The sequence below is a fragment of the Panthera pardus genome, unplaced genomic scaffold, assembly GCF_024362965.1.
Source record: "Panthera pardus isolate Hobbes unplaced genomic scaffold, ASM2436296v1 HiC_scaffold_18, whole genome shotgun sequence".
Classification (NCBI taxonomy): Eukaryota; Metazoa; Chordata; class Mammalia; order Carnivora; family Felidae; genus Panthera; species Panthera pardus.
This window is the reverse complement of record NW_026526743.1, coordinates 7,287,105-7,298,654: the sequence shown is the minus strand read 5'-3', so window position 1 is coordinate 7,298,654 and position 11,550 is coordinate 7,287,105. Positions and strand designations below refer to the sequence as shown.

At 46.0% G+C, this 11,550-nt stretch overlaps 1 protein-coding gene across 1 annotated transcript; it reads left to right on the top strand.

Moving 5' to 3' along the window:
• Positions 1 to 7,018: 7,018 nt before the first annotated feature.
• LOC109259290 (T-cell-interacting, activating receptor on myeloid cells protein 1-like) lies at positions 7,019 to 10,320 on the top strand. Its single transcript, XM_019436804.2, has 4 exons — positions 7,019 to 7,319; positions 7,451 to 7,741; positions 7,997 to 8,293; positions 9,962 to 10,320. The coding sequence occupies exons 1-4, from the start codon at positions 7,244 to 7,246 to the stop codon at positions 10,102 to 10,104; spliced, it is 807 nt and encodes a 268-aa protein (XP_019292349.2). The 5' UTR covers positions 7,019 to 7,243; the 3' UTR covers positions 10,105 to 10,320.
• Positions 10,321 to 11,550: the final 1,230 nt, after the last annotated feature.

Here is an 11,550-nt window from a genome sequence, read left to right as displayed (position 1 = left end):
AAAAAAAATAGTATGCTTGCACTAACACTTGCAACAAAACTCATAAGGCAGACTCAACATTGCTTGATCTTGGTTTACATGTCTGTTCCTAAATTGATCAATGTAGCCAGTGTGATAGATTATGCTGATTGGCCTTTCTGGGGCAATGAGCACACCTGCAGCTAGAAAGTTGGATCAATCTCATTTAACCACAGAGAGTAAGTGATAGTTGGCCAATGTCCCAGTAAAGATAGTCTTACCAGGATATACAGGATATGAGTAGTTAGACATGCAAAAAGTCAATACTGTCCACTATGTGCCTTCATCTGCCCATGTAAGGCTGTGCCCAGGCAAGATTTTGCCTCCTTCCCAGAACTAATCTATGATTCTTCTCTCCCTTAACCATGAATATTTAACCATGAGATTGCTGAAATTGTGTGCAGGTGCCATAATGTTATAACAGCTATACATCAGCTTTCTAGAATTATTAGGTCCCTTGCCTGGAGGTAAGGGGAGTTGGGAGGAAACATGGTTGTTTGCAGATACACAAGGGTTGAAAAATCGTATACTACACCTCAAAGCAGATACCAGCACTTCATTTTTTAAAAATTTCTAATATTTATTTATTTTTGAGAGAGAGAGAGAGAGCAGGGGAGGGGTAGAGAGATAGGGAGACACAGAATCTGAAGCAGTCTCCAGGCTCTGAGCTGTCAGAGCCCAACATGGGGCTCAATCCCACAAATCCCACTTGGATTGAAAGTATTGGAGGAATTAAGATTGGAAGGGAAGACTTCAGAAATGGAGAAAAGCCCCAACCCTGGACCACTCCATGTCTACTAAAAATAGCTTGTTTGATACTTATATGCCCTCTGATTCAACCTCAACCTTGTCCTGCAACTCTTTTTTAAGTACAATTTTTCAGAGGTTAAGTTTCCAACAAAACACCAGTGGAAAGTGAGTTCTGATTTTCATTAAGATTTGAAATCACCCAGGTTCAACCCTAACTAGTAATAAGAATGTGTGTGTGAATGCACATGTGCACACATGCTCTCCATATTTCCCAGATCTACTTATTTCTGTCCAGCCCCTTCTGCATTCAGATGGGGTGACTTGGCTCTTTCATCTTCCTGCTGAGAACAATGTGCTAGCCCTCACACATTCTTCTGGTGGAAATGGAAGATGTACTAGGGGCCGAATCAAAACATGCCATGCCCCTGAGGACCTGGGCTGGAGCTAAAATATTGTCACTTGCACTTTATCCTCTTGACCAAAGCAAATAACATGGTGAACCCATAGTCAAAGGGCTTTAATGAAATCTATTGCACTATGACTTCTTGGCCACAGTTATTCATATCCATCCCATGTACAAAATATGCTCATCTCCATCCCAGGCCCTGCTCCCCTAAATCTTCATCCAATAATGGCATTAGTCTTCAAATTTAGGATCTACTGATCATTATCAAGTCTATATGTGGCTCCTTTTGATCCAGGATACACGCACTAAAAAGACAAATTAGCTGTCCCATACATCTTCCATATAATAGCAAAACAGAAGTGGGATAACCACAGCACTCCCACGTGAAAAGGCTTCTTCCCTGTGGGAAACATCAGCAGTCACTGGTTCATAGCAATTGCAAAATCACTCTGGGCAAACGCTGCAAGATGCCACAATTCTGGGGATGGAAATGTTCCTTCATAAAGTTTCAGTTCTATTCTCTGAGAAGGGCTTCTCAGCCCACTGTTCTTCACAGCTCTTGGTTCCTCCCTCTGAGTTATCTTTATTTTATCAACCCTCCTCTCCACTTCTGAAGAGGACCCTGGAGAATATGACCCTCTTGATGGATGGTACGATTTCTCAGCTCACTTTCTGCCCAAAGAAAATTGAGCCTTCAAGTCTTTGTGTAATTTCCTTTTTCTTTTTCTTTTTAATGTTTATTTATTTTTGAAAGAGAGAGAGAGAGAGTGCAAGCAAGGGAGGGCCAGAGAGAGAGGGAGACACAGAATCTGAAGCAGGCTCTAGGCTCTGAGCTGTCAGCACAGAGCCCAACATAGGGATCAAACTCACAAACCGTGAGATCCTGACCTTAGCCAATGTTGGACGCTTAACCGACTGAGCCACCCGGGCGCCCCTTTGTGTAATTTCTTTAAGTAGTGCTGGGAGTAATTTTGCCAGCGTAGCTCTCAAAAATGTTGTGGCTTTCTATCCATCTGACACCAACCCATCCCATATGGTAGAACATACAGCCACCATTCTTTTTGAGACATAATTCTCTCTGTACATTTAACGATAGTGTTTTGGGCAAACCAGGATCCTGCGGGTACACTTTGTTAAGCTTTCTCCAAGAAATCTTCTGTCCAACTAGACAATGTACTTGATATCACCTTAGTCTTCCTAAAGGCCTTAACAAAAAAAGTTTCAAGCCAACTTCTTCACTTTCCTGAAAGATTTCATGTACACAGAAATCATGAGTGGTCCATGGAGATTTGTGTCTGCTATGTCACAGAGGAGCTAGAGAAGGAGTTTTATATCACACTCCCCACTGTTGATTTTCTCCCATTTTTTCCCCACTGCACATGTCCCTGGTTTCTATGATGTCATTCATCTAGATTCTATCTTTAGCCCCACTCTGAATTTGTTAACTCATTTTTATATAGAACAGTTCAGATCATCTACCAATTGACCCCTTGCACCTTCATACCCAAACCCACCACTGCGCTCAGCAAAGGTGTTAATTTTATTTATTTTTAAAACAATTTGTAGTGTTTATTTATTTATTTTTTATTTTTTTTAACGTTTATTTATTTATTTTTTTTGAGACAGAGAGAGACAGAGTATGAACAGGGGAGGGGCAGAGAGAGAGGGAGACACAGAATCTGAAATGGGCTCCAGGCTCTGAGCTGTCAGCACAGAGCCCGACGCGGGGCTCGAACTCACAGACCGTGAGATCATGACCTGAGCCGAAGTCGGACGCTTAACCAACTGAGCCACCCAGGCGCCCCATGTTTATTTATTTTTGAGAGAGAGAGAGAGAGAGAGAGCGAGAGACAGAGAGACACAGCATGAGTGGAGTAGGGGCGGAGAGAGAGGCAGACACAGAATCTGAAACAGGCTCCAGGCTCTAAGCTGTTAGCACAGACCCCAACACAGGGCTCAAACCCACGAACCATGAGATCATGACCTAGGCCGAAGTCAGATGCTTAACCGACTGAGCCACCCAGGTGCCCCGAAGATCTTCATTTTAAAAGGCTCACGTACTTTAGAAATGTTTGGGGGTAATATATATTTACGTGTGTGTATGTATATCCTATACTGTTATCTTGTTTTGTCACAAACCAATACATTTTAAAGAGTGTTCCATGCCAATGAGTACTTTCTCACAACATGACCATAAATTGCTTCCACGGTGTGATTTATTTATAGAAATTTTTTAGAATTTTGAGTCTTTCATTTGTTTATACATATTTGTATACATTATCATATCTTCCTGGAAAATTGAAATTTTATTTGTATACTCCACAATGTGACTCAAATGGATGCATAGTGTTCCCCTCTATGGAAGTAAGTACTTATTTGTACCTAACCAATCTCCTACTTTTGCACATTTATATTCCTTCCAATTCACTTGCTAATATAAACATAGTTAAAATGAGCAACTTGTAAATCTTTTGGACAACTTTAATTATTCCTCAGGGCAAACTACTGGGATTTAAACTCCCAGGTGAAAGACTATAAATGTTTTGTGTAGTGGTGGGGGAAGGCAGATAAGCTTCATAAGCTAGTTGCCATTTAGTAAAGAATATTGATTTATCATCCTAAAAACTGATTATGCGCATGTATATTTTCCTAAATTCTATTCAACATTACATGTTAGCATTAAAAACTTTTGGGGGCACCTGGGTGTCTCAGTTGGTTAAACGTCCAACTTCGGCTCAGGTCATGATCTCACAGTTTGTGAGTTCTAGCCCTGCGTCGGGCTCTGTGCTGACAGCTCAGAGCGTGCAGCCTGCTTTGGATTCTGTCTCATTCTCTCTCTGCCCCTCCCCCACTTGGGCCCTGTCTCTCAAAAAGAAATAAATGTAAAAAAAATTTTTTTTAAATTTTTGTCAAAAAGATAGAGTGAAATGGCATCTTATTTACCTTCTCCTGGTTTGATTGCTTGGAATAGCAAATGGCTTTCTTTTCTTTCTTTCTTTGGGCTTGTGTGGGTTTTGTTTGTTTGTTTTGTTTTGGTTTTTTTCCATGTGGAATGCAGTTACTGAGAGAGATGTGTTACAAGATAAAGTGATTGTATGTTTATTTCTTTATGGTATCGACAATTCTTTTATGGATTTTTGTGTCTATGTTAGTAGGTGCATACAAAGTTAGAATTATTATGTATTTCCCTTGAATTGACTATTTTATCATTAGGAAATATTCCTCTTCATATCTAATGCTATTTCTTGCCAAAAAATCTACCAGTAGAGCCATTTCATCTTTCTTTTTCTGGTTATATGTTATATATTTTTGTGGGGGGTTTTTTGGGCTCTCAATTCATCTTTGTATATACTTAAAGTGTTTGTCTTTAAAAAACAGCATATATTTAGGTTTTTAAAAAACACCCAGTCTAATAGTCTTTCAATTGAATTTTTGGGCCCATTTACATTTAATGTAATTACTTATTCACAGAATATAAGTTTATCATCTTGCTAATCCTTCTATTTGTGCATCTCTTTTATGTTTCCTCATTTCCAAAGCCTTTGTTTTAAAAACAATTATGGTTATTTTTTAAAGTTTATCTATTTATTTTTGAGAGAGAGAGAGAGCACAAATAGGGGAGGGGCAGAGAGAGAAGGAGAGAGAGAATCGCAAGCAGGCTCTGTGCTCAGTGTGGAGCCCGACTTGGGACTTGATCTCATGAACCATGAGATCACAACCTGAGCCGAAATCAAGAGTCAGATGCTTAGCCAAGTGAGCCACCCAGACACCCCTATTGTTATTTTTCTTCTTATTGTTATTTTTAATATGCCATTTTAACTCCCCCCTTATTTTTTTTACCTCTATTTGTTTTTTGTTCATTTCTTTTAGTGATTACCCTATGGCTGGCAACATGTACGTTTGACTTACTAATAGCTGTGTCATATTTTTCCACGTAAGACAAAAAAAAAATCTTTACACAGTATAACTCTCCAGACTAAATTTGTTTTCAAATGCATGAATCATGGTCTTTTTTGTTTTTTAAAGTAAGCTCTACACCCAATATGAGGCTCAAGTTCACAACCTTGAGATCAAGAGTTGCAATGACCCACCAACTGAGCCAGCCAGCCAGACACCCCCATGAACCATCAGTCTTGCTCCATTTCTGCACATTGACCTCAGAGAAACACCTCATCTGTTACAGTCATTCAAAAATAGTCACTAACACCAATTCCTTCATTCACTTCCAAAGTCTGGTATGTTTCCTATAGGCCAGAGAAGCTCCAGTGGTCTCTGCACCAGCCTGTTTCCATCTCCTCAGTGGAATTGTTTGGGTCCTGGTTTCCAGCACCTCTTGCTCTTGTAAGTGGGTTTGAATTTGTGTAGTGAATTCACCATGTTCACGTAAAGAGCTTGCGTGAAGTATGATCTCATGGAGCATTTTATTCCTTCTTGTTTCCTGAATGTGGGTGGGACACAAAATGTGTAGGTCACATGAGAGGAAGGAAAGGAAGGGTTGGCCAAAGATGTCACCACCCACATGCAGCTTACCTCCCTGTCGTGGTTGAGATAGAAGAAGGGCCCTTAGAGCAGACTGCAGGGCCACTATGATCTCTGAATTCTTTTGCCTCCTCTGCCTTGGTAAGTTTCTTGGGCTTGTATACTGGGATTAGAGGTGGGGGCGGCTGGAAAGAAATGTGACCACCTGCTTGTCTTCATTGATTGCCTCGTATGTGTTAGGTACCTTGCAGAGGCTTTAGGTACATCAAATGTTTTTCAGTATGCAAATCCTTACATTCCACATCCATGGTCTATCCTGTAGGCCTACCTCATCCCTATTTATTTAAAATCCTACTGGCTCAATATCTTTGTTTTAAACAAGTACATTCATTTGAAGACGGAAACTTTATGCCAACTGCTTAAATAAAAAAATTTGAGGGTGCCTGGTGGCTCAGTCGGTGAAGCCTCTGACTTCGGCTCAGGTCATGATCTTGCGGTTCGTGGGTTCAAGCCCCATGTCGGGCTCTGTGCTAACAGCTCAGAGCCTGGAGCCTGCTTGGGATTCTGTGTTTCTTTCTCTCTCTGCCCCTCCCCTGCTCATGCTCTGTCTCTCTCTCTCAAAATTAAACAAGCATTAAAATTTTTTTTTAAATAAATAAAATTTAAAAGAAAAACCAGGGTCACTACCAAAAATAGGTCAATGTAAACATATATACATTGCAAAGAAGAAGATGATAGGACATTCTAGCCATGCATTGTTGCCCATCACATTTCTGAGCCCACGGCCAGCTCTTCCTTATTACAAAGGGCAACAAGGCAGAAAAGTTTGATCTCTAGCTTGAAAAATTCTTTGTTGTGATCAAAGAAGTGGAAGTGATTTAAAAGGGTAATGCCTTTCCTTTTCAATGCCTTTCCCAGGTATTCAATGCTATAGAATGCCATGTCACTGCATTCCCTAAAGTCAGCTCCTAGAGCATCCGTGGTTTGTAATCCACCTTGTGGGAAATACCGTTTCGACCCTCACAAGCAGTCCTGCGTGGTGGGAATTAGGCCCACATTGAGAAATGAGGACTCTGAGATTGACAGCTCAAGGTTCCTGCTCAGGGCCATGCAGAGAATTAGCAGAAAGGTCAACATTCAAACCCAGGCCTGTCCGCCTCCAAAGTCACTGGTTTTTCCACCTGAAAAATCTCTCTGAGCCATGCTTCCATTGGGGCATCTCTTCAGTTGATCAACATGCATTTGTTGAGTCTCAGTACAGTACAGAATGTGTACAGACACTGGGGAAGCTGAGGTGAACAGCCCAGAGCAGCTACCTTCCAGGTATTCACAGAACAGTGACACTTTGTGTCTCCTGTGGCATGAAGTACATAAACTCTAAAGAATTGAGGGTTTTGTGGATGTTTGTGGAACCAGCAGAAGTCCTGGGGCCATGGCAGGTGAGATTCGCACAGGACACCTTCTGGGGGAACTGAGACAGGAGCTGAGGGCAGAGCGGAAGCCAGGGGCCAGTGTGGGGAAATGAGAACCCCAGATGCATGACCTCCAGGGTCCAGTCTCAGCAGCAGCCCCCTGGGGAGGTCCCTCGGGATGGGGGCTCAGGTTCCATGGACAGAGCGTTCTCTTGCAGGGCTGTGCGCTGGCCAAGGAAGCAGGGGGACTGACGGTGAGTGTTCCTTCAGTTAAACCCTCCCTCTCCTTCGCTCCAAATTCCCCGCATCCCTTCTCTTTCCTTCAAGGGGTTTCCTGACAGCAGGCGAGGGCACCAAATCCTGTCCCCAATCTGCTTCCTTCCAGAGCCCCTTCCCAAGCCCACCCTCAGGGCCTGGCCCAGCTGGGTGGTGCCTCCCAGAAGCAGTGTAAGGCTGCGATGTCAAACTCCGACCAAGAATGTCAACTTTGCTCTCAGGAAGGGAAATATTCTTTTGGATTTTTCACGATCACCGACTTCCAAGAAGGGCCTGGCTGAATTTCACCTCACTGGCCTAAGAACCAGCCACGCTGGAGACTACACCTGTGAGTGCTACAGACCAGGGGCCCCGGACATAAGATCACCACCCAGTGAGGTCATCCTGCTGCTGGTGACAGGTGAGGAGCAGGACAGGCCTGGGGGAGGGACCAGAGGACGGGACACAGAAGGTGGAGAAACACAGCAACAGAATGACTTGGTCGGCCTCATCCAGGGCTCGTGGGGGGGGGGGGACCTCCTTCCCGCAGAGTCGAAAGAGGGTGACACCAGGGATCTGTGTCCCACCCTCAGCAGGAACCCCCCATGGGAGAACAAGGGTGAGTGGGGGACCCTGGGCTTCTCCCCGTGACCTCGGGGCCCCCCTTCTCTTACAGGAGGTCTCCCTAAACCTTCCCTGCAAGCCCACCAAAGGGGTGTGGTGACCGCAGGAGACGATGTGACCCTGCAGTGCCAGAGGCCAGACAATGTTTTCAGGCCCATGAGGTTCGCTCTGCTGAAGGCGGGAGTGGCAGAGCCCATCCGGCTCCGGACCCCAGTCGGCAAGGAGGCGGACTTCTCCCTGCAGACCGTGACAGTCGGTGACGCCGGGAACTACAGCTGTGTCTACTTCCAGACCGGGACTCCTTTCTGGGCCTCACAGCCTAGCGATGGTCTTGAGATCCGGGTGAGAGGTGAGGTTTTGCACGACTTTTCAGAAGTTGGAGAAATTCAATTCATTTCTTCATCAGCTTGTTTTTATTTTGGCTGTTTTGCTTGCTTTCCCAGTTGGGTGGACCCATCACTGACTTACAACACTATCCGTTTAAGGTGAACGACGTGCTCTTTTTTCTACCTGGAGAGCGTTGCTTCTGTTCCTTTCTGATTCTTCTTTGTCTTCTGATTTTGCCGTCATCTCCTCCTCGCACCTGCCCTTTCCTAACCTCTAGTCTTTGGCCTTTGTTGTTCTGTATTCCTGGAGAATTGCTCAAGTTGTTCTTGCCAACGATCCATCCCGCCAACCGTCAGCGTCCCTTCCCCTACGCTTTGCGTCTCTTAGACTTGTGGGTCGTCCTGGTGATGGCAGCCTCATGGCTTGCGGTCTCGTTCTTAGTGCGCGGTGCTGTCCCGGCCGCCGGGTTCTGGGTCACCCGTGGAGGATCTTCCACAACCATCTTGTGTGTCTGGCCAGAACGTTGCTTCCTTGGATGCCACACCCCGTGCTTCCGTGGCACCGTAGACGTGTGCATGTGAGCCGTGGTGGCCCAACACCCTCTGGTTGGAAAGCAGGGACCATGCAGCCAGCACACACAGGTGCAGAGAGCACCCTGGGTTCCGCGACGTCACCACGGGTTCCTCCCACGGACTCTGTCTCCGGGAAATGTGGCTGGTGGGCTCACACATGAACTCTGCACCCACGGCCTGTGTGACATGGAAGCTTCACTCGCAGGTCCTCTTAGGAGCCAGGGCCAACCCCGAGCCCAGGTCCTGGTTAGGAGCCAGGGCCAATGCCCAGCCCAGGTCCTGGTTAGCAGCCAGGGCCAACCCCGAGCCCAGGTCCTGGTTAGGAGCCAGGGCCAATGCCCAGCCCAGGTCCTGGTTAGCAGCCAGGGCCAACCCTGAGCCCAGGTCCTCGTTAGCAGCCAGGGCCAACCCTTAGCCCAGGTCCTCGTTAGCAGCCAGGGCCAACGCCAGCCCAGGTCCTCATTAGCAGCCAGAGCCAACCCTTAGCCCAGGTCCTTGTTAGCAGCCAGGGCCAACGCCAGCCCAGGTCCTCGTTAGGAGCCCAGGTCCTCATTAGGAGCCAGGGCCAATGCCAGGGCCAACGCCAGCCCAGGTCCTCATTAGGAGCCCAGGCCAACACTGAGCCCTAGCTCTTCTTGGGTGCGGTGGGAATGAAATGCACAGTGCTCTCGGTGCTTAGCTACTGGGCTTCAATTTTCTTGAGCTCACGGCCGCCTGAAGTCTTTGCCGTGAGGAGGGGGTGCACAGGCAACCACGGAATCATTTCCACACTCGGGGCAGCAACTTTGGGTTTTGGTCTTGCTCCTAAGCCCGATTCCTAATATCAGGAGGGAGAAGGGAAAAGGGACACGTGGGAGGGTCAAATGATATGAAGAGCCAATAAGTGAAGGAAGAGAGACCGAGCAGAGAGAAGACAAAGGACAGAAGACCAAGGAAGACCCACTAGAACCCTCACGAAATCCCACGTTGGGTTTTCAGTGATTACAACTTCAGGGCGGCCACAGCTGACCACTGGCCAGGGCACACAAGTGGGTGCAGGAGCGTCCCGCTGGGCAGATCCACGTGGGAAGGACGGGCGCTCCTCTACTGGCTGGTGCTGACGCTCTCCTCTCTCCCAGTCCCCCCAGGTGCCATATCGAGGGACTACACCACGGGCAACCTCATCCGCCTGGGTCTGGCTTCCCTAGTTGTGGTTATTATGGGCGTTCTCCTGCTGGAAGCCTGGTGCAGCCAGAAGGAGTCTCCACCTGGATCCATGTAGAACAGCTGAGCACTTGTCTTGTTCATGGGCTGGTATAGTGACACGGGGTTCTCTGAACACCAAACTCCACCATGGGGACATGCTGTGTTTCTCACCATGGGCACAATTGGCACTTTGGGTGGGATATTTCTTCAGCACGTGGGACTGTCCTGTTCCTTGTGAGAACATTCAGCACCATTTCTTTTTCTCACTAAAGAGCAGCTGAAGCCCCAGTCATTGTGGGAGAAGATAATGAGTGCTATCAGGACCTTTGCCAACATTCCTAGATACGGAGGATGGGAGGTGGGGTGGTGTTCCCCTGGTGGAGAACCTGTGTTAGGAGGCCAGGAGAAATACTTCCTCTCTTCCTTACTCCCTGTCCTCAGGTCTGTCCTTGCATGCAATGGCTCCACAGTTACCATGGGGAATGATGAGTCCTTGATCAAGTTACCAGCTTGTGTGAGATTTTACTGGTTCTCTTCCCTCCTGGGACAGAAGGCACACCATGGGGGGAGGTCTGGAAAGTTTGCAGATGAGATGAGATCTCACTCATCTCCTGACAATATCAAAGACACAAAGTGGCCCCTATGTCTCCTAAGAGTGACACCTGAGATAAAGTGACCAAGAACTGTCCCCAATATTAAAGGCTTCTTGGTGCTTAGGATGAGATAAATTTAGAATCATTTGGTTGTAATTTTTTTATGTCAAAATCAAAATTAATAAAATGTATGGCACCAGCTGTCTTTCACTAGTACTAGGATATGGAAAAGGTAGACTTTAACCAAAAAAATTCTACAATTACTTAACTGTGATACAGCATTCAGCAACGTTCTAGTAAAAGCATCTTGACTTCTAGGTGTTCCATTAGCTGACAAACTGGAGAATAAATATCCTTTACTTAACTGTGATTTTGTTTTCCGAAATCAAAAGCTAAGAGCAAGTGGTCTGGCAAGGGATTTTTTTTTTACGTTCATTTATTTTGGGGGGCGGGGTGGGGAAGGGCCGAGAGAGAGGGAGACACAGAATATGAAGAAGGGTCCAGGCTCTGAGCTGTAGCACAGAGCCTGAAACGGGGCTTGAACTCACAAACGGTGAAATCATGACCTGTGCCGAAGTCAGACACTTAACCAACTGAGCCACCCAGGTGCCCCAAAGGATTTTCTGATGTGTGAGTTTATGTATAAGTCATTGAAAGACATCAAAACTGCTCTCAGAAATCATCCATTGCTCTCAGGACCAAGTCCTAAAGCATCAACGTGCTCCTTTAAGTCAAGAAAGATTTGGGTCCACTTCCCTTGGGATTTGGGGGACATTAAAAATCCGATAAATGCCGAAACAGTTTACAAACACAGGCCACAAGGTCGAGAACCTGGAAACAAACGGGGAGATGCCGTCTTTTATTTAAGCCTCAAGACGCATCTCCCTGCCTGTCCTGATAGTCTCCCCTGGAGGAAAACTCAAAAGAGG

Coding starts and splice junctions, on each gene's coding strand:
- LOC109259290 (XM_019436804.2), top strand. CDS start 7,244: ATGGGGGCTCAGGTTCCATGGACAGAGCGTTCTCTTGCAGGGCTGTGC. Junction 7,320..7,450: donor AGGAAGCAGGGGGACTGACG/GTGAGTGTTCCT, acceptor GCTTCCTTCCAG/AGCCCCTTCCCAAGCCCACC. Junction 7,742..7,996: donor CATCCTGCTGCTGGTGACAG/GTGAGGAGCAGG, acceptor CTTCTCTTACAG/GAGGTCTCCCTAAACCTTCC.